The sequence below is a fragment of the Danio rerio genome, chromosome 2 (genome assembly GCF_049306965.1).
Source record: "Danio rerio strain Tuebingen ecotype United States chromosome 2, GRCz12tu, whole genome shotgun sequence".
In the NCBI taxonomy this organism is placed as follows: Eukaryota; Metazoa; Chordata; class Actinopteri; order Cypriniformes; family Danionidae; genus Danio; species Danio rerio.
The window spans coordinates 27,657,000-27,680,231 of NC_133177.1; the positions used below are offsets into that span (position 1 = coordinate 27,657,000).

The following is a 23,232-nucleotide window of genomic DNA, read 5'->3' on the forward strand; positions in this document are numbered from 1 at the left end:
TATTTATTATACACAATTTAATCCTGCTTCATTTTTTATATGCAGCTTATATGCTCTAGCTTTATATAAAATAAACTAATACCGTTTTCAATAAGAACATGGTAAATAAATTGAAATTTGATGGGTCTTTTCTTAGTGATTTTTTACTTCCACAAAATATAAATTAGAACAACTGTTTGCACAATTGATATTAAGAAATGTTTTGTGAGAGGCATAATGACAATGATTTCTGAAGAAGCATGTGATGCTAAAGATTAGAGTAATGATACATCAAAGTGATAAACAGCTTTTTAAAATACATGAAAATTATTTTAATTTCTAATAATGTTCACAATATTAAATATGAATGTTTTGCTGTATTTTAAAGCAAAGAAATGCAGCTTTGCTTGGCAGTTTGATAAATGAATTTAATCATTCAATGAGCCTAGCATTGTGTCTATTTAATTATTTATTTATTTATTTATTGGTGTGTAACTACATGTATTTTGTAGATTCAATGTTTCACTCATGATAAAATGGCTTGGTATGGAGAATGGAGACAATAACTTTATGTACAATGCACTTTTAAGATTTAAAGGTCAACGAAACCACGTGTCTCAGCAGGGTGTTTTTACACCTCTAGTTTGAAAAAAGTCAGGAAAGTGGGTGAGTCTAGCTCTGTTTAGGTGGGAGTGTTGGGGGAGGGAAAGATGGAAGGTTTTGCATTAAAATGGGAGTTTCCCTTTGCGCATGCGCTGATTTTCACAGAAGCAAAACAAACACAAACACAGGGGAAAGACAGTGACAGTGTTAACATAGACATCAGTAATCAAATTATTTGCCAAATTATTAATTTGTCGACTTTGACTGCAGTTTGGCACTTTCATTCAGGAACATTTCATGCATGCCCCCCGTGGCAAACGAGATATTGGATGCAAGGAACTGCTGAAAGAGTGTAGTTTTAATAAAATGTTACCACACGGCGAATGGGAGAAAAACAAACCGTCTTCGAAGCTATCATGCATAATAATGAAGTTGCATCACATACACAATAGAGTGCGCTAATTGGATTAAACCAAGTCTTTCTCATGAACTAATGCTGCACACTCAAATGTGTCACATTGAACAGAGAGCAAGTCTCCACGCTGGAATACACACAAGGGTCTAAATACCGTGACGTAGCTTCAAATATTCGATCCAAACCAGAAGAATTAAGTTTTTTGAAATAACGCAAAAACAACCAATTTCCACTTAATAGTGAAAAATATGTGTCCTACTAGTGTTTTTAGCAGCGTACTACACATATATGACTCTCAACATCTCAAAAAATCTGTTTTGGTGTTTCTTGACCCTTTTGCAGGATGTTTTTATTCACACTTCATGAAAGGTAATTTTCGAAAAATTCACAATAGAGGCACTCCAAAAATCCAACTTACTCTAAAATGACACATTTAAACACATTAATTTTTCCTTACCTCTAGTACTACAACAGAAACAATGGCCATTTCAGGGCTCAACCAGGGGAAGAGTCGCTGCAGCTGACCGCACTGACCAATAAGGTAACAGTTCACGATTATTGCAATCAGACCCATCGCCTCCATTGCAGTCTGTTCAAATTTTAAGAACAAACAACAGTTAAAGATCACAAAATGAAACAAATAATATAACCTGAATAATTTATTAAGCACTTAATCTGAATAAATCTCCTCACCTGCCACTGTCCAATGTTTTCAACCCTCTGCCCAAAGGGTCTCTGGAGGCCTGAGCACAGTTTTAAGGCATCACTTCGGATCTCTACAATGTTGTTGATGAGGGCACACATGGCTGCCAGAGGAAATGCAGAGGAGAAGAGCACAACGTAGCCAAACTGTATAAACATCTCCTGGTAATCATGAAGAGTATCCTGTCAGAGCAACAGAACATTGAGTGTTTGATATTCATTTGTACATTAGTGTTCAGAATGTCAGATTTACTAAAGGGTATATTCATATATTTCCAATCCCATGAAACCCTAGATATAAGTGTTAAGTTCATTTTGAACCGCCAACTTATCCAGCATATGTTTTACGCAGCGGATGCCCTTCCAGCTGCAACCCATCACTGGGAAGCATCCATACACACTCATTCACACACATACAATATGGACAATTTTAGCTTATCCAATTCACCTACTGTATGCCACATGTTTTTGAAAACCTATGCCAACACGAGGAGAACAGGTATGTAATTAATTTAATAATTTAATTCACAACATGAATCATTTAATCACCCCCTCCCGCTTTCCTTGCTTCAAAAAGAAAAATGTCCACAAATGTAATAATATCAGCTACATAAATAATAGCCCACCAATAGAGGGCACTGTTCGTAAGTTAATTTTAAAAAAAGTTAATCCATTATATACTGAAAACATATTTATACATAGTTATACTATGCATGTAGTAGACAGGGTTTTTGTTTTGTTTTGGGTTTTGGTGTGTGTGTGTGTGTGTGTGTGTGTGTGTGTGTGTGTGTGTGTGTGTGTGTATATATATATCTATATATCTATATATATATATATATATATATATATATATATATATATATATATATATATATATATATATATATATATATATACATACATACATGTATTTTGTAGACTAAATATCCTACGTCCTTGGTATCCATCAAACAAGTGTGAAAGTAGTCTGCTGCTTTCTGATTGGCTTACATTGAATTCTTTTATTTCAACAAATATAATTTTTTTCGCAGGAGCTTGTTAGCATTGCAAGATTTTTATGGTTTTCATCAATAAGTAAAATCTTTTTAATTCATTCATTTTTCCTTCAACTTAGTCCCTTTATTCATCAGGGGTCGCCACAGCGGAATGAACCGCCAACTTATCCAGCATGTTTTACATAGCAGATGCCCTTTTAGCTGCAACCCAGTACTGGGAAACATCCATTCACACTCATTAACACACATACACTACGGCCAATTAAATTTATTCAATTCACCTATATCACATGTCTTTGAACTTGTGGGGGACACCGGAACACCCGGAGGAAACCCACGCACAGGGAGAACATGCTAACTCTACCCAGAAATGCCAACTGACCAAGCCGGGACTCGAGTAAGCGACCTTCCTGCTGTGCGGCGACAATGCTAATCACTGAGCCACCATGTCACCTAAAATCTTTTTTTTTCCTGTATATTATTTTAAGGGCCTGTCATCTTATTGCTTTTAAAAACAGTTTATCACACTCATTTATTAAACTCAAATTCACTTATGAGTGGTATAGTGTTAAATAGTTTAATTAGAATGTTTCGTTATTAACTAAGCAATGGTGATCCTTGGCTGCATCATCTGTCAAATTGATTATGAAATTACTTACTTACAAGGTAAAATAAGTATTGAACACGTCACCATTTTTCTAAAGGTGCCGTTGACTTGAAATTTTCCCCAGAAATCAAAAGAAGTTCATAAATGCAAAGAAAACTAATCTAATTAGTTTACAATTTAAGTTATGCATAATAAAATGAAAGGACACAGGGAAGTATTGAACACATAAAGAAAGGGAGGTGTAGAAAGGCAGTGAAAGCCCAGACAGCAGCAGAAACATCTCAGTAGTAATTCAGCAACTATCTGCCCTTTGTCATTGTAAATTTATAAAATCTGCTTGAAGATGAAGCCAGAGTGGACATTTCAGCAAGACAATGATCCAAAACACAGCCAAGCAAACTCTCAAATGGTTTCAGAGAAAGAAAATCAAGCTGTAGAATGGCCCAGCCAATCACCTGACTTGAATCCAATAGAAAATACAATTTAAAGACCACATTTGATAGACGAGACCCACAGAACAATCAAGAGTTTTGCACTCTGATGAAGTCTGTGAAAAAAAATCACACCTGAACAATTTATGTGACTTCATTCTCCATATGAGAGGCGTCTTTAGGCTGCCATCATCAAAAATGCCTTTTATATAAAGTATTAAATGTTTCAGTTGTTCAGTACTTTCTCCTTGTGTCATTTCATTGTTATTACACATAACTCATTTTCCAGATTTTTTCGTATTGTTTTATTTTTTGTTTTTTGTTTATTTTTATGATTGTATTGTTTGGGTTTTTACCAAAATCAGGTTCAATTCCAGGTCAACAGCTCATTTAGAAATGAAAACTTTAACGATATTCTGCCAGGAAGATTGGTATGTCATATCATTCATAATAATGATCTCATCAGCCTATAACAACCAAGTGCGCTACATATAAGCCCATCTACACAATGTTTCGCTGTACTCAGATGAAGTTGAGGAAGTTTCACTCCATCCTCCCCACCACCACCACCAGGTCTGCCTCGTCACCACTCGGGGGTTGGCTTCGCCCTGCCTTCATCTTCAGGCAGGATCTGCCAGCTCATCCAGAGTTCTGCACCATAGATGGTTGCACACCATTCATAGCCTATGCCAAACAACTTTATGAAAGGACAGTAACGAACTTACATTTAATGAAACATTTCACAATAAATGTTAAAACATTTGTCTGCCTCCAAAAGTCTTTCTGGTAGAAATGCTATTCCCAGGAAAAAACATGTGTTCAATACTTATTTTCCGCTGTGTATATTTATAATATAATGGACACACGATTAGACTAATGACTTTGGTGAACAATACAAACCTCATAAATTAGCATGCAGCTTTCAATCTCTGGTTGAGTCAAAACAGTAGATCCGGTCTCCTCTGGAGGATCCATCCAGGACTTTTTCTTCTCCATAGTGTTGTTCTCCCCACCAGCAGCCTTACCCTTTCTTCTTTGGGATTTACTAGCAGAATCATCTATTTCTCTGTCATCATCTTCATCATCATCTTCATCATCACGTATATCAAATATTAAGGATGGATCCATTCCTTCTTCCACGAGGGTAGGACTGTCATCATCCTGGGGGCTGCCTTGTGTTGGCTCTTCCACAGCTTTGTCTTTGTATTCCACCTTCTCTGTGAAGCTGACCTTTCTGTGCTTCAGACCAGCATCATCATCCACTTCCTCTGTTTTGGGTACTCTGTAGCTGGAAATTAAACTTCTCCTCTCTCTCTTCTCTGATTGCTCTGGAGGTGTGCCATTTTTATTCATGTCCAGACTGGCTTGGCAAGTCAGGCGTATCCTTTGCACTATCAAATGACTATAGTTCAGGAGCATGGTTTGGATCAAGTCCCATAACGTCCTCAGAGCTCCTAATTTATGGTGCTCGTAGAGATATGGCTGTAACACTTCTTTGATATTTTGTAGAAATTGGCGGAAGATCAATAACGTTGCCAGCATCTGTGAATTAAAGAGAGTGTTTTTTTTCTTGATTTATGCTTGACACTTGGTTGCTTTAATATTACTTTGTCTTCTGTGCATTACCTCTTTTAACCGTTCCATGTCTTTGAGATAAAATCCAATGTAGAAAAGGCTGAGGTAAGAATTTATGAACTGAAACTTTAAAATGCAGAACACAATGTTTAACCATTGTAGACACACAGATTATACATCACACTAATGCATTCTTTAAATACACTCACCAGCCACTTTATTAGGTACACCTGTCCAACTACTATTTAACGCAAAGTTTTAATCAGCCAATCACATGGCAGCAACACAATGCAACAACAAATGTCAACAAATCTGCAGCAACTGCGTGATGCTATCATGTCAATATGGAGCCAAATCTCTGAGGAATATTACCAGTAACTTGTTGAATCTATGCCACGACAGATTAAGGCAGTTCTGAAAGCAATAGGGGAAAAGGGGGTCCAACCCGGTACTAGTAAGGTGTACCTAATAAAGTGGCGGTAAGTGTATCTCTCAGTTTATTAAACTTACAAAAACAGTCTTGAGGATGAGATTGTTGTCATATGTGCTTTGAAGTCTGTAGTTTTCTGTTTAAAAAGAACAAACAGGTGACACTGAGGATTAGACAAGCATTGAAATAACCAAGAATGCCAGTTTGCTATTTAAAGGGTAATAAAACTGAGAAATCAACATTTCATTGATCTTTTGTACTATAATTGTAGTCATTGTACTATTAAAAAACATCCTTTACATTTCAGAACTCAAGACTTTTCCTTATTAGTCTAAATTTAAAACTAAAGCTAATTTGGAAGCTGGTCTGCCAACATTGTGGCACTTTGTTATGCAAAAGCGTGGAAAAAAAAATAGAATATATTTTTAGATGGAGTGAAACTAAGATGATGCTGTGCTGATTATACTTGAATACAACTGTAATATCACCGAGTAACTGTTTTGTTGCAGGTTTATTATGCTTTGCGTGTCATTACTGTAACATACTGTCCGGATATAAAATTACGTATTGATTTTGTGGGTTTATGACCCCTGGCTCTGACCCGTCTGCGGTGAAAATCTCTGGGTGAAAATTTAATTACTCCAGTACATTTTATGCGGACAGTCCCAACTCGCTCTCTTTCCGAGTTTTGAAGGAATTCCTTTTCCCCCTTCCTCCTGAGACACACACACACACCCATACAAAGACACACACACAAGGCTTCAGACACTGAAATGGACTCAGAAATCCTAAATCAGCCCAAAAGTAAATGTAATGTGTTTGTAAACTTTGTATTTCATTTCTGACCTTTCTTTTATATATATCTCTCTCTATATATGCCCTTTTAAGACACTAGACAAGCTAAGAATGCCTGAATCATGTTTATGTACTTCTAAAAGTGTCATGTCTGGTATCATTCCGTTGCTTACACAATCCTGCAGCTCATGATCTAGGAGGCATGATCATAATTTATATGGCTTACATTCTTTAATGCTCTGAGTTAATATCTCTTCATATGCTTTCAGGCGAAACCCTCATTTTGCTTATTAGCGGTCAAAGAGAGACAAAGAAAATCTCACGCTCAAAATTTGCCAGGAAACCATTGGTCAGTCAGTAGATAATGGGTGTGACTTGCCACCACAGGTAAAACCCATCTGCGCCCACAGATCTGGGAAGAAAAGATCTCGAAAAGAAGCTTTTCAGAGGTGCCCCCAAACCGCATTTCTGTACCCGCATGCCTCGCTTGAGTCCGCCTTTTTCTTATTTTTCCGGCAAAGTAACTCAGTTTAAAGTTTGCGGCTCGCATATTCTTCGTTCTGCACTGCAAGCTCCACGCATCCAGAAAGGACATTAAAGGACTCCATCCACCAGCGCATCCGAGAAACTCGCGCAAAAGAGAGAAAGAGAAATACCTACGAAATACAGGTATTTTTAGTTATGCGTTAAGCTGTGTGCCCCTAATCAAAAAGGTGTTTTTATAATCTTGGTGAACCTTAATAGTGTGTGGAGCTGAGGTAGATTTGCCATTCTTTTATTTAAACTCCTCATTTCCTCGATTGTTTTTTCTTCCACGTTTTTGTTGTTATGTTTGTGCGTTTGTTTCTTATATGTCAGACTAGTGAATAAATCCCATTATAATCAAATGGATTGTATTGTTTGCCTCACAGAAAAAGTCCCCTAAATGATAGAGCCTTAAATTTGCTACAAAGCTTTACTAAAATAAGTATACCAAAAACTTCTAAACTATTCATCTACTTAACAAGTGGTTATAATTCCCTCTCTAAATAAATAATTACAGAGTCCGCTCGGACGAGTAGGCGAAGTCATTGGCATATATGTCATTCATTCATTTTCTTGTCGGCTTAGTCCCTTTATTAATCCAAGGTCACCACAGCGAAATGAACCGCCAACTTATCCAGCAAGTTTTTCCAGCCACAACCCATCTCTAGGAAACATCCACACACACACTCACACTACGGACAATTTAGCCTAACCAATTCACCTGTACCACATCTCTTTGGACTGTGGGGGAAACCGGAGCACACGGAGAAAACCCACGCGAACGCAGGGAGAACATGCAAACTCCACACAGAAACGCCAATTGAGCTGAGGCTCAAACCAGCGACCTTCTTGCTGAGCTGCGACAGCACTACCTACTGCGCCACTGCTTTGCCCCTGGCATATATTTATTTAGTCAAGTTAACTATAAGTTAATTCAGAATATTAATGACTAATAATAACTTGTTATTATTGATCATTAATATTCACAATCTGAGAATAATTGATATATATATATATATATATATATATATATATATATATATATATATATGCTTTTTTTTTATTTAGTCAAATTATCTATAAGTTAATTCAGAATTTTAATAATTAATAATAACTCATTTTTATTGATCAATAATATTTATAAACTGAGCTAATTTCGCTTCATTACAGATCATCTGTTATGTACTGAGTATGCATTTTTGACCTTAATCACAACAGCATCATTCTATGAAGGACCTAAGCTTTCAAACACACATGCAGAAGTTTAATCCAGTGGCCACAAAGCTGACCTTACAAAAATGCAAAACTGGTTGCCAGTTTTACCAGTGGGTGTTTACTGACACCCTATTCAACACATACCAGTAGCCACACCTACTCAAATAATGTGTTCCAATGAGGATGTCAAAACAAGACAGAAAATCCAATGACCCAAATTATATTTCACGCTAAATTCAGCAGCACACACATATTATAAATAATATTTAATATGTGTTTCTTTTAGTAATAAACTGATTTAGGCCTTACCCATGTCATTGAGCCAGAGAGCTATCTTCTTGTACACTTCATCACATACAGTAACAGTTACAGCCAGGAGAATTTTTGGAATGAATCTACATATGCTTGGAAACTCTTTTGTTTCCATCACAAATTCCTGTAAGAGATGTGAAATCATGAGTATTTGAGGGACAGTGTTTTATATTGAAGTTATGTCAGAGAACCTGTAGCTGCAAGTTGTGAAATGTGAGAGCTCCTACCTGTAGTTCCAGGCAGATGAACATGGCCAAGCAGACAAAGCAGAGACAGAGGATGCAGATGGGAAAGCTGACAAACCAGCGGAACATTCTCCTCTTCCAGGGGGGATAGTAAAACTCCTCACAGCCTGTTACTGGACTGTGACGCTTTACTCCCTGATGCACATGTTAAAAGGGCAGGCAGAAATGACAGTTTAGTTCAGAGCTTTATTTAAACAGTGAAAAGCTTTTTAATCTATAGATATAACTACACTGTAAAACCCAACAGTCAACTTTATGAAATGAAAAGAGTGTAGTTAACTTAAAAATTGACTGAAAGTTAATTCTACTCTTTTGAAAAGAGTTTTGAACTCAGAGTTGAAGATCATGAGTTAAATGGAGTAAGTTCACAGTACTCATATAGATTTATTTTTTTAACTCAAATGGTTTGAGTTCTCTTCATTTATTGGGTTTTAAAGTACTCAGTTGGTTTGAGTTCTCTTCAGTTATTGGGTTTTACTGTATTCAAATTGCTTCATGTAATCAAATAGATTAAGTTCACAGTACTCATTTGGATTCGTTTTCGAACTTAAATAGTTTGTTGCAATTGGTTTCCACAAATGGTTTAAGTTTCCTTAACTTTTGGGGTTTTACAGTGTACGAATTATTTTTGGGACAGATTTACAACAACATAAAAACATTGGACCAGTGCAAACCTTTTTTGTCATTTAAAAACTACTGTCAGAAATTACAAACAACATTCAGTGAATGATTAGCAATGAAGTTAAAATATCGAAATTGATATTTAGCCGCACAAAATACTTTTTTTTATGAGCCCAACACTCAACCCCAATCTGGAGGACAACGTTATACACACTATGGACAATTTAGCTAACCCAGTTCACCTACCGCACATGCTCTATCAACACATAACTCCAATTCTCTTTCACTTGCATTGGCTTCCTGTTCTTTATCGTGTACAATATAAAATTATTTTATTAACTAAAAAAGCTCTTCACAACCTAGCACCCGATTGCCTCTCTGATCTTCTTCACCGGTACACTCCTCGGCGCTCACTGATATCTTCTGCGGCTGAACAGTTGTCAGTTCCAAATTTTAAGATGAAATCATTTGGTGGCAAGGCTTTTAGCTGCATAGCACCACAGTTATGGAACTCCTTTCTGTTAGATGTTCGTCAGGTGGACTCTATCTCCAATTTTAAATCCCAGGTTAAAACCTTTCTGTTCAGGATTGCTTTTAATGACTTTCTGGATTAATATTATGTGTATTACTCTTCTCTCTTATCATCAATCAGGCAGTGAAAATTGTTAATAAAAAAAAAAACAGACCTAAAACGAGACGATTTTTTTTACAGTTCACCAGAAGCGACTGACCAGGGTTACTGAAACAAGTGCTTCTGCATACCTCTGCATATACCCCCTTCAAATTTCAGAGCTCAAGATTCCTATTGCAACGTTACAATACTCATTTAAACACTATAATTCGGCACTAACTAGTTCTTTTATCTTTTTTGTATACTATTTACGACAGATAGTATGTGACTGGATGTACCAATAGTCCTGCAGCAGAACATCCGCAAGCATGGCTTCAGCAGGTAACCATTCTCTCCTTCATTTTCTTTGTTTATTACTTTTTTTTATTTACACTACAACTACACAGTTTATTTTGACATGGAAATCAAGTTTTTACAATAAATAATGCGTTCTTGTGAGAACAATTTGTTATGTTCATTCATTCATTCATTTTCTTTTCAGTTTAATGCCTTTATTAATCTTGGGTCGCCACAGTGGAATGAACTGCCAACTTATCCAGCACATGTTTTATGCAGCAGATGCCCTTCCTGCCGCAACCAAGTGACCCCCCTGTCATTGTCCCGCGACCCCCACTTTGGGAACCACAGACTTACGCTATTGTCTTAAAATGTAGCCTCTGTGTTGTTAGTAGATTACCCGTATCTTATTATCATACATGGCTCTGCTTGTTTGCGATTTCATTTGTGCAGCTCTTGGTAGATTAGTTGGTCATTATGTAAATTAAGTTCTGTGTCTGAGTGCTTTAATTTGTGCGTTATCATTAGATCATCCACAGATCTTCACACTCCCACTGGTGCTTTTATAGGGCAGCGCTCCTACACTAATTGCCCTGTTTTGTATATCTAGCCCTTTGTGTCTAAGAAAACAAGGTTATATAAATACGATATCAGCATACCCGAAACTGTGGCCGGGGTTCCTCTAGAGATTCTGCTGGTGTGTCCAGCGTTCCCCACTTATACGCCAGCTCTGCTTCCCGCCGCTTCCACCTCTCCAGAAACAGTGTTGCCCAGACCACATTGAAAATGGCAAATACCACACAGCAGATATCCTGACTTGTCTGCATATTAAAAGAAATAAGGGTTGGTGATTAAAAAATGCCTGAAAATAACTCTTGTATACTTCCATTCTTGAATTGTAGGACTGTGATATCAAGATAAAAAGCAACCTGCCTGATCAGACTCAGCAAACATCCAGAGCAGAAAGCCAATCACTGCTGGATACAGCATAGAGTTGGTGTAAAAACCCAACCATGCAAAGTACATAGCGATTTTCACTCCAAAATAATCACAAACATCATCTGTCAGAAAAAAGGCAACATAATGTTCAGCATTTTTATTAGGAAACTAATTTGGGGATATTTGCACAATTTTACAGGTAAAATAATCTGTTGATTTTATTTTCTCCCAAACATGTTCAAGGCCTGTTGTGACATTGAATTCTAATGTAAAATACACAATGTCTGAACAGCAATAAAGCAAACTCCATAGCTTAAACATGAATCATATTTTCCTTTTAAAGGAGGCTCTTAGGAAATGTAATCACACATAACAAGACATGTATCAACTGGTAGTTTCTTGTTCAGAATTCACACTCTAGCGCCTCATATTTGCATACAGCAAAGCAGTCGGTGCTGTAGAAATAAGGTAGATACACATGAGTCTGTTTGCTAAAGGAAGAGCCTTAGCCAGGAGGAATCTCTTTACACAACCACTTAGAATAACTAAAAGTTGGTTGAGTCTTGTGCATATTGGCAAATATGTAATCGTTCTCACCTAGAGGTTGCCGCTCGCAGACGGCCTGAACCCAGGACGTCATCAACTGGTTCAAGATTCTCTGCTCATGAAGAGGGAACATTTGAAGAATCACACGCCTGGCAATAAGCTCTGGTACTAAAAGAAAAACAAAAAATTGATCTGATTTTGGCCAAAAATAATGTATTCTTAAACTAAAACCAAAACACTTTAGAACATAGGTCTTAAACTTGTTTTCATAAATGGCCGCAGCTCTGCACTGCTTTTGCTCCAACCCTAATCAAACACAGCTGATCCAACTAATCAAGGCTTTCAAGACTACTAAAGATGATTAAAGCCTCATTCACATTACAAGCGACTTGCAGCGGCAAAGCGACAAGCAACCCGTCATTTCAATGGAGAGTGAGCGACTTCTGACGACCTCCGTCTACGCGAGTGACAGCGACCATTAGCGACCAGGTAGGTGTGTCTAGCGAAGCGACAAAGTTGAGAATCATTTAACTTTATGCAAATGAAGAGCAACTTTCTTGAGCCACAGCCATTGGTAGCAACAGTAGAGCTCAGATGGTCCTCTCTCAGCTCGCTTAGAGGCTGGTTGTATTCTCTGTTATGTAGACCTACGCACCCCTGCATTTGCAGCAGGTCACAACCCAGAGCAACAAAGTGGCTGCAAGTGTGGATGAGGCATAAGCAGGTGTGAGTTGGAGGCAGTTGGAGCTAAACTTTGCAGAGCTGTGGCCTTCCAGGAATTGAGATTGAGACCATTGTTTTGGAAGCAAAAAAATTGTATCTACTGATTGGTTGACCCTCCAGGAAGTGGATATTATGAAGTGCCTCGCCCTGTTTGGCTCGGAGGTTATCCAACCAATATTTGATAATACCCTGACGCTCCTAAAGAAATAACAGATAAAAACAACCCATCAACACATAAGAAAATGTCATTTCATATGGCCACAAACCGTTTTGCCCTACAGGTCAAGACTGGTTGTCCATTGAAGTTAAATACAATGCAATTATAAGTACAATACATTTATAAGTACAATACAATGCTGGTCAAGAGAGTGATTCTGAGGAAGTGGAAAACCACAACACCTCCAAATGTTTTTAAATGTTTAGCTGAAATGGTTTCTACACTCAAGCTGTAAAGGTTACGATTCTCTAGAGTTGCCAAAAAGAAGATGTATGATCAAATATATGGGCCCCTTCCTTAGATGTATACTTTAACAAAGTCTCTGTAATTATTTTATTTCTGTAATAATTTTTTTCTCCTTCCTTTTTACATGTCAGTCCATTTTGTTTCTCACTCCATTAGTCTGGCTGAAATTCTTTTCATGGTGCTGCATAATTGTTGTATTGTTTGCTAGTGTTTTGGTGCATGTTCCAGTTGTTATCAGGTAATAACACAGAGATAATTTTATTAACACACAGTTGAAGTCAGAATTATCAGCCCCCCTGAATTATTAGCCCCCCTGTTTATTTTTTTACCCAATTTCTGTTTAACGAAGAGAAGATTTTTTTAACACATTTCTAAACATAATAGTTTTAATAACTCATTTCTAATAACTGATTTATTTTATCTTTGCCATAATGACAGTAAATAATATATTACTAGATAAGTTTTCAAGATATTAGTGTTTAGCTTAAAGTGACAGGTTAATTAGGCAAGTTAGGGTAATTAGTTATTGTATAATGATGGTTTATTCTGTAGACTATGAAAAAAATATATTGCTTAAAGGGGCTAATAATTTTGTCCTTAAATGTTTTTTTAAAAATTAAAAACTTGTTTTGTTCTAGCCGAAATAAAAAGAATAAGACTTTCTCCAGAAGATAAAATATTATAGGAAATACTATGAAAAGTCCTTGGTCTGTTAAACATTATTTGGGAAATATTTTTTATTTAAAAATTGTTTTTTTTGGAAACTATTGTGCAGAGAGAATGAATGTTTTCATAAAAAGTTCTATGAATAAAGTACAATGCAATAAAAAAAAAAAGCATCAAGGGTTGACGCAAAAACCAAACCAATAGTATGGTGTAAACAGATTTCAGAAAACTGTACTAAAGAGTTTGAATGAAATCATAATAATTAGCAACCTATTCACCACAATGTGAAATAGCTATGTGTTTATGACCTGATAAAAGATTGTGTGAGACTGGAAAGGAGAGAGATTAAAGGCAGACCTGTGATGTGAAGAAACACAGCTCGCTCTCGATGTTCTCATAGATGTCATCCTCCTCACACGAAAACCTGCGAGTGCCGCCTCCAAAGCGCTGCTTCACCGCCTTTTGCATCCCCATCTGTTCGGCACCACGCAACAAGCTTAAGACAAAAAACAACCATCATTCAGCTGCTGTATTTATTTAGGACCAAGTGACCATCTGTCAAGCCTTTCAGATATCTTATATGAAAAAAACACAATACAATGTTGCTGTGAGGTACGCGATAGACACTGTAGAGACACAATGCACACATCGTGCTATGCCAGCTTATTAGCAGCAGGGACCAATAAATATATATATATATATATATATATATATATATATATATATATATATATATATATATATATATATACACCTTTTTCCTGAACCTGCAATACTGACTCACTTATATCAATGTTTCTCAACCACGTTCCTGGAGGACCACCAACACTGCATATTTTAGATGTCTCCTTTGTCTGTCACACCCATTACAGGTGTTTCATTCTCTGCTAATGAGCTGATGATCTGAATCAGGTGTGTTTGGTTAAGAAGGCAGAAAAATTGTGCAGAGCTGGTGGTCCTCCAGGAACGTGGTTGAGAAACACTGACTTATGCTATACTGACTCACTAAGACTTATGCTGATGTTATGGTTTTCATTTTCAGTTTCTGTAAAAATGATAAAAGAGCAAACTATTTGAGATTTATTATTATTTAAGAAAAGTATGATTCATAATTCGTGGATTTTTTCATTCATTTACTTTAGTTTTGCATTGTGGGATCTTGAGGTTGTTTTGCAACACCTGTTGATGCTGAAAAGTTTAACAAAGTGAGAGTCGTTGACATTAGAAACTGCATTGTCTATATTCTATATATGTTATGTCTTATTAAGGGTGTAAATAAGGGTTGTCTCTTTTATTTCTGTTTATGTAAAGCACTTTAAATTGCCACTGTGTATAAAATGTGCTATATAAACATCCCTTGCCCTAAATCAGATGTTTCATCACAATAAAATACAATGTCAATATTCCAGTAATATGATATTTGTCGATACTTCAGGAAACTCTGCAAAATTATTTAAATTCAATTTGATTCAGTGGAATATTAAACAATTTATCGATGCAAAGATATTATCTGCCTAATTTACAGAACTCATAAATGCAACCAAAGTATATATTATGAACATACATTATGTGTATAGTAAACTGAACTCTCTGAGAACTGCACATTCTTTATTTAAAAAAAATAACAACATACACATTGTTTTTTAAATAATATGGAAAAATAAATAGTGAAATAATCAACTAACACATGACAAATAAATAATCCATTATTCTTAAATGTGTCTAAAATTGATTGCAGCTGCTGCTTTGTTGTTGAACTGCAATAAGGCACACATGCAGACAATCTAGTGAGTAAATAACACCAGAATGTGCACTAGCAGAAATGAGTAGATGGACATAAAGATGCGGAGAGTGTCAAAATAAAAGTGCTTCTAAAAAATGATGAATGTATGAATATCTAATGCAAATAATTGATGCATCATATTTTATTATATTTTAGGAACATACGTTAGTCATCTATATATCCTTCCATATTGACATACTGCTGATGCCTCATTTCTTATAGAATTGTTTTACTACTAAAAATGTAAATGAATATAAAAGTCATTTTTAACTGCACTATTTAATTGCAGAGTTTAAATTTCAACATCAAAAGTTAATGGAGCAGAGATCATGGTCCTATAACAAAAAATCACAAGCCACATGCAACTTTTAACTACCAGATATTTTTACAGTGTAGTTTTTCAGCACAGTGTCGCAATGATCATTTTGTCAGTGTCTAACATGTCTACTGAGTGGACAGATACACTATCTAAAATATCCATTAATATATAGTTTCCTGTATTCACCTTGATTCTTACTCTAAGAACTTTGAGTGTTGAAAATGTACAACGCACATTAACAAAGTGACTTTTATTGACTATTTTAGTTATTTGATACATTTTGTTGTAAAAGATACAATCTATATAGAAATAAATCTGTAAAATATAAGAAAACATACAGACATCTCATCACCTTTTTTTGTTGTACAATGTACATGACCAACCCAAACAATACATTGTTTCAAACTAAAATCAATAATAATCCACGCCAATGAATATCATTTTGCTGAATTTTTTAGTATTAATATGTTCAGTTTCAGTATAAAATATGTTGTCAGAGCAGAGATCAAGTTCCCACAATGCACTGTGAGAGTGTAAATTTGACTCATTTTTATTTAATTCAAAAGATTTTTGGATAAATATTTAGCTTTTTAAATTGCATTTTAACAATGAGTTTCTATAGACACCAGAATAGCATACAAACAAAAGCAAAAATCCATTATAACAAGACCAAGGAAAAAAGCGGACAGCCAAAACATCCAAAATAATATGTATTGATTTAAGCAAGGGACAAAACAATACAACAGACGTTTTGGTTTTCAGTTTTCTTCAGTGCATCGATTCACTGCTTCTCAGAAAATATAAACAATGCAGTGAGTATCAGGTGTTCATAATAAAACCCGTTTACAAACTCCAGACCACCTCCATCTGAAACAAACTGTAAGAATGGGAACATGATGCTGTGCCTTACTTTTCAAAGGATGAGGTAATGAAGAATGCATAGGTGTGTGTGTATTTATGCTGCCGGATCTGGATTCTGATTTGTGGAATTCCCAACCGGATTTGGTTAAGTAACCATAACAGCGTATGGTCATCTGTGGTGTCTGTGGAAAAGATGATACCATATGTACATCAGATTAAAAATGCCATTAAATTCACATTTTATGATCACTTTAAATGTTTTATAAACAAAGAAAAGTATGATATGTACTCTTACATTATTATTTTAAGGTGATAAGTACACTGATGATTCAAAACATTATGACCAGTCACATATTCTCCTTAATTAAACCCATATATAAAATCTGGATGGATTAGATGATCATTAATTTGTTGGATACAGGGAAAATGGATAGGAATAAAGGTTTAACTGATAAATTGTTTTGCGAAGTGGATTTAAAATTATTTACTGCAAATCTCTCAGTGCCAGAAACCACAGGACAGCTGATTTTTGTAGAATTCTTGCACTGTTCTGGCCAACAAAACAAGGAGGTGGTCATATTGTTTGCTTTATTGGTGCACCGCTGTGCATAGTATTGTTTCAGTATGACAATGTGTGTATCAGCAATATCCCAGAATGGGAAGTACTCATAGATGACCAGACGCCACAGATCAAGATGTTTGTATTTGTGGAGTCATTGCAACCTTTAATAATAATAAAGTGGATTTTTAACATTTGCAAATGGTGCTAAAGAGAGGGATCTGGCTGCAGACTTGATGCAATGCAATCTGAGTTGCATGCAATGCTATTTAATGAGCTCACCTAACCCCACCCCTAACCATACCATCACAGTGACGTCACTAGCTCCATTGACTGCATTGAGTCTGACATTGCATCTCTGACAGATGCAGTGTCAGCTTGCATCATAAAGGCTGCATCCAGGTACTATTAGTGTTAAAGGCATAATATGTAAGAGTTTAATCATTAAAATATGCAAAAACCATTAGAACAGTGTTACATATTTTGCTGACTTATGTATTGACATGATCCCAAATGTTCCGAAGAAACATTTGCTATTTTAAATGGTGACAAGACCATGCATCACCATGCTAATGATGTCACCCACCCTCAATTTGATAAGAAACAGGGAAACACTGAATACGCCCTTAATATGTTGTGCATTTTACTGCACGGTGCTGCATTATAACAGTAAACTAAAATGTATTAATATAATAAACCATGCAGCTTCTTCCCCACATGATCACAACCAGGAGAACTGGAAGTGGTTGACTGTGGTATAATAAAAGCTCTGCTGCTTTTGTGTCGCATCTCTCCTCAGCAATGTTTTCAGTGCTCTCATTTCACTTTGTTGGCTCTTTTTCATATACCACGATAACATATTTTGAATACTTTAAAGCATTCATGAACATGACCTCTCCAGAAGTTCTGTATGTTGTAATAAAGACGAACAATTCCCATGATTCCACCTTTATTTAAATGCGAAAAATACATACTGTGCCTTTAAGGTCTGTTACTTTATGTATATTCCAAGTGGGTTTAGACCATTCAGGTTAAAGGAACAATAAAATGTTTGACTTTAACAATTGGATTAATTGTATTTAATTCATAATGCAGTGTTGTATTACATTTAATAATTTAAATCGTTTACCTGCAATAAATTAAACAGAAACAGCAAAGATAATTTATTTATGGTTGTAATTTAATTATTATATTTGATACAAATTCACTCTACAAACTCAAAACTCTAAATGGAATTTCCAAATAGAGCTCTTCAATAAATCTAGGTAAACGGTTTTCATAACGCACAGTTTATTGTAGGACAATCAAATATTTTAATGTTGGGCACACATTAGTGCATTTATCCTTTTTGACTTTATTAAATGCAAACAAGCAAAACTGAAAGACATAACCTTCACACCTGGGAATGTCATAAGGATATCACAGTTTTCAGTGGGTGCCATTGTGATGGTCGATTTGTGCCTCATGAGGTACTGTCTGGCATGAAAGAGCCGACCTCTCAGCAACTTCTCTGTATTTGTTAGAGAAAAACAGTTAATGCTTTAATGTCACATATACACAGCAACAAGAATATATAAATTGTATCACTGCATCAACCTTAAGCTTCTCTCAATAGTTAAAATAAATGACCAAAGAAATATTTCAATACACACCATTACAAATCAATTGAGCTATCAACCTGAGATCAAATCAAGTCCGCATTCACAAAAACCTAGCCTAACTTTACACTTACACTAACATTTAAAAGTCAACATTATGCACAGAAATATGGATTAATTTTAGGTAATATTCAGTAACTTTACCCAGCTGGCACAAAATGTCATATATCATTGATCTTTCTATTTAGGTTTTGGGTGACCAAAATTTAACATTAATTTGATGTCTAATACTGACGTCCGCTGGCAATAAAATTTGGTTGGTTTTAGGCTGTGGCATTAACTGATTAAAATCCAACATCACTTAAACGTCACGATATGACATCCATACAAAGTCATAGTCCAACATCAGTCAACGTTTATCTTTGGTTGGTTTTATGTTGTGTATTATCTAACTAAAGTTTAACGTCACTTAAATGTCAGAATGTGACGGCCATACAATGTCAAAGTCTAACATCATTAGCCATTCATCTTTGGTTAGTTTTATGCTATGTTGTTAACAAACTACTTGTGCTTGTGCTTCATCCCACACCATTTCGACCATTTTGAAATGTATTTTTTCTTAGAGAATTCTTATGTATGGTATTTCTGTTCGAGATAAATAAATCAAATCAAACTACAATTCAACGTCATATTAATGTCATAATGTGACATCCATATAATGTGAAATTGTAATAACAGTAGATGTTGATCTTTGATTGGTATTAGGTTTTGGTATTAACAAACCAAAACACAACATCAGTTAATGTCTTAACGAAAAGTCTATACAATGTCAAAGTCTAACATCACTTGACGTTGATTTTAAGTTAAATTTAGGTTGTCATTAACTAACCAAATTTCAACATTTTATTCAACATAATTTTGACATCAAACACTGACATGTACTTATAAGATCTGGTAACTAAAATCCAACATCATCTTAACGTCACAATTTGACGTCCATTGGACATCAAATCCTAACATCAGCAGATGTTGATATTTAGTTAAATTTAGGTTGTGTCATTAGCTAACCAAAATTAAACATCTATTCACCATCACAAATTAAATCAAATGCAAAACACATTCGTCAGTGTATGGCATTCACATTCCAAATATTAAACTCCAGTGGAACATTGCTTGGCTTGGGGCAAGAAACATCCTGCGAGTAATCAAGAGCAAGTGACATGAAGCACGTGTGGTAACCCAGCATTAGTTTATTCTCTGTAACGAGAAGAAGAAAATTATACAAATTGTTTTGAAATATTTGCCTAGGTAAATCAAAACCACTAATTTGTTGTTGGATTGTTCTTGATTTTGTGTTTGTGATGGAAAAGTTTTTCAGTTGCTGTTGTTTAAATGGTTGTGGTTTACTGAGCTAGATTATTGTTACCATGTTCAAACTGAGCTAACAGTAATCTTGCTCTGTAGTGCAGCAGTAGTGGCCCAATGAAGCTAGTAATTTGGAACTGACAACATCATCTGTTGAATAAAACTACAGTTTCTCTGCCCTTTTGCTTAAAGGTGGTTTTTGGGCATCAGTTTGGAGATGAACAAAGTCAAAGATGCAGAAAATTAAAAAAAAAAAAAATTGCCAAATTGTTGCAAACAATTTAAATGGGCTGAATTTAAACTGGTAATGTTCAACTTAATTTTTACATTTTTTTTTTTTGTTTGTTTTTTAGTGTACACTTATTAGGAAAATTATTTGAATGGATGACTGTCTAGTTTTGAAAGCAAGCAGTATTTCAATGCCATATTTAAACTTCAACCTGTTCAAATTAGCAACTACAAATTGCACACTTTTGGGGCCTAACATACACAATCAGCATAATGCAATGCCTAGTGCAACGCCAGTTACAGCCAGGTGCAGGTATTATTTTCACGTCCTGGACCCATATTTCAATATTGAAAATATTTATAATACAACTGGGTTGTCATCAGAACCCAATGTTGATTTTAGGTCATATGTGAAAATCTGGTTGAAATCAAAATCCAACATCTCTTTGATGTCAGACCTTAAAGTTGGACGTACGTTGAATTTTAGATGTATATGAAAATCGTGTTGTGCTGGGATAGTTTAATAATGGGATAATGTGCCACTGTGTCTTTATTTTCTACAGCCAATATGTTTAAAAGAGCTGTCCTGTGGATGCACTTGTTTTATATGTTTCAGCAGTTGTTCAGAGGAACCAACGTTGTGGTGTGAAAGATGCTGTCAACTTTGTGACCACTGTGTCACACTGCTATTTTCAGTTACATGAGGTGTGAAGAAAACAAGTGAAGTTCCAACATTATTCACTTTGGCAGCTTATATAAAATTTAATTCTTTAAAACTTAAGATGCTAAGGTGTTGATCTAATTACAAATGACGTCAAATACCACTTAAAATAAAAACAAAAGATACTAAAGAAGGGTTTTGTTGTAAAACCACATAAGAACTAATTTGGGGTCACCTTTTTTTTTAAAAAAAACCTAAAGAAACTTTATTCTATAGTGTAAAGAAGCTTTTGTGGAATATTAAGATTTTATAAATGTGAAATGTGATTCATTTTACAATTAATGTCAATGAAGAACATTTGTTTTTAGGTATATGGTTCTATTCTAATGTTAATACCATAGAAATGCAATAGAGATAACGAATATGCCATGTTTACTTGTAAAGCTGGCTTCATGTGACTGCATACAAACATAGTAAACATCAAAAGAGAATTTTTAAAGCAATTTTAAATGCTCAGTGCACCCATGCATGGAATAGGATGACTGACTATAAAAATGGATTTGAATGACATAATGGTAATAATATTCTGAATGACCACAGTATTTTCCTGAGATTTTCATAAAACGTCTTTTGTTGGTTTTATTTGTGCTATGTGAATGGCACATACATGTGAATCGCGTCTACCATTTATCAGTACTTGCATACAATGTAAACAAACGATAAAAGAGCAGGCAACTGATGTTTACTGGACAAATATTAGTCCTTCAGATATCAACCTATAGTGTTGTATTCTGCCTCAATCTTGTCGTGCACTATACCGAAAACAAAGCTATATACAAACAAGCATATTTGGGTTTGAACTCACCAGCGACAGCTGGATAAAAGCACGCAAGCGTCTGCATGACGGCTATTGGAGTGTCACTCACCTAAAACCGCCGAGGACATCGCGTGAGCCCTTCGCTGTGCTCTGCTCTGCTCCGTGAATACGTCAGCTGTGTTGATGCTGGTGCTGAAACTGCTCGGCCACGTCCAGCGAAGCTTCTTCAGCCGTTCCCCGATGCAAACAGGTGCAGAGTGTCCGCTGACCGCTGAATAAACCTTCAGTCACATGCTGACATTGATCATCCATGGCGTTGTCAACACTCAGAGGATTTCCTCATCAGGAGAGCTGCGTCCAGCTTACATTTCTTCCTACCCTACATTTGGCCGCATCGCGCTGTTATTTCGCCGTAATTCTCTGTTCTGTTTCGTCAGTAACTTGTGCTCAGTAAGTTGTATGCGCCATCTGTCTCATCCTGACTGGAAAATTACGCAACGTGCGGTGCATAATTCATAGATGTGCTGAAGGGAACCAATCAGAGCGAATGCGCAAAGAGCTCGCGGACAAAAAAGAGGGAAATTCAGTACAGGTGAGACAAAAGACTGGATTTGAAAGGGATCCGAATCTAAAAACGCTGAACATATAGTAGCCTACGGGTTGTCTTTTACTTTGAGTTTTTTAGACTGCAGATTACTTCTTTAAAGTTTACTCATTGTCTTTTATCCCACATAAACTTCACAATAGGTTTATAAACAATTAGTTTGAGATCTGAGTTTTATTTCAGGCATTTATATACGATTATATATATATATATATATACATACATACACAGTCGTAGTCAGAATTATTAGCCCCCCTTTGAATTTTTTTTAGCTTTTTTAAATATTTGCCAAATCATGTTTAACAGAACAAGGAAATTTTCACAGCATGTCTGATATGTTTTTTCTTCTGGAGAAAGTCTTATTTTGTTTTATTATTAGCCCCTTTAAGCTTTTTTTTTTTCGACAGTCTTTAGAAAAAAAACATCATTATACAATAACTTGTCTAATTACCCTAACCTAACCTAATTAACCTAGTTACGCCTTTCACTTTAAGCAGTATAGAAGTGTCTTGAAAAATATCTAGTCAAATATTTACTGTCATCATGGCAAAGATAAAAAAAAATCAGAAATTAATTATTAAAACTATTATGTTTAGAAATTTGTTGAAAAAATCTGCTCTCTGTTAAACAGAATTAGGGAAAACAGGGGGTCTAATAATTCAGAAGGGCTAATAATTCTGACTTCAACTGTATATATATATATATATATATATATATATATATATATATATATATATATATAT

At 35.5% G+C, this 23,232-nt stretch overlaps 1 protein-coding gene across 1 annotated transcript in view; it reads right to left on the reverse strand.

Annotated features, from left to right (window-relative positions):
• Nucleotides 1–22,377, reverse strand: part of ano8a (anoctamin 8a) — a 30,144-nt gene extending 7,767 nt beyond the window's left edge. Inside the window, exons 1-15 of the mRNA XM_002660812.7 lie at nt 21,995–22,377; nt 18,616–18,726; nt 16,707–16,839; nt 14,052–14,190; nt 12,667–12,763; nt 11,894–12,010; nt 11,291–11,418; nt 11,017–11,178; nt 8,812–8,964; nt 8,582–8,708; nt 5,818–5,873; nt 5,359–5,433; nt 4,633–5,274; nt 1,691–1,882; nt 1,455–1,586 (exon numbers count right to left, since the gene is read on the reverse strand). Of these exons, the coding sequence (XP_002660858.1) occupies nt 1,455–1,586; nt 1,691–1,882; nt 4,633–5,274; nt 5,359–5,433; nt 5,818–5,873; nt 8,582–8,708; nt 8,812–8,964; nt 11,017–11,178; nt 11,291–11,418; nt 11,894–12,010; nt 12,667–12,763; nt 14,052–14,190; nt 16,707–16,839; nt 18,616–18,726; nt 21,995–22,013 (2,283 nt within the window). The 5' untranslated portion in view covers nt 22,014–22,377. The remainder of the gene's footprint in view (nt 1–1,454; nt 1,587–1,690; nt 1,883–4,632; nt 5,275–5,358; nt 5,434–5,817; nt 5,874–8,581; nt 8,709–8,811; nt 8,965–11,016; nt 11,179–11,290; nt 11,419–11,893; nt 12,011–12,666; nt 12,764–14,051; nt 14,191–16,706; nt 16,840–18,615; nt 18,727–21,994) is intronic.
• Between the last annotated feature and the right edge of the window lie 855 nt (nt 22,378–23,232).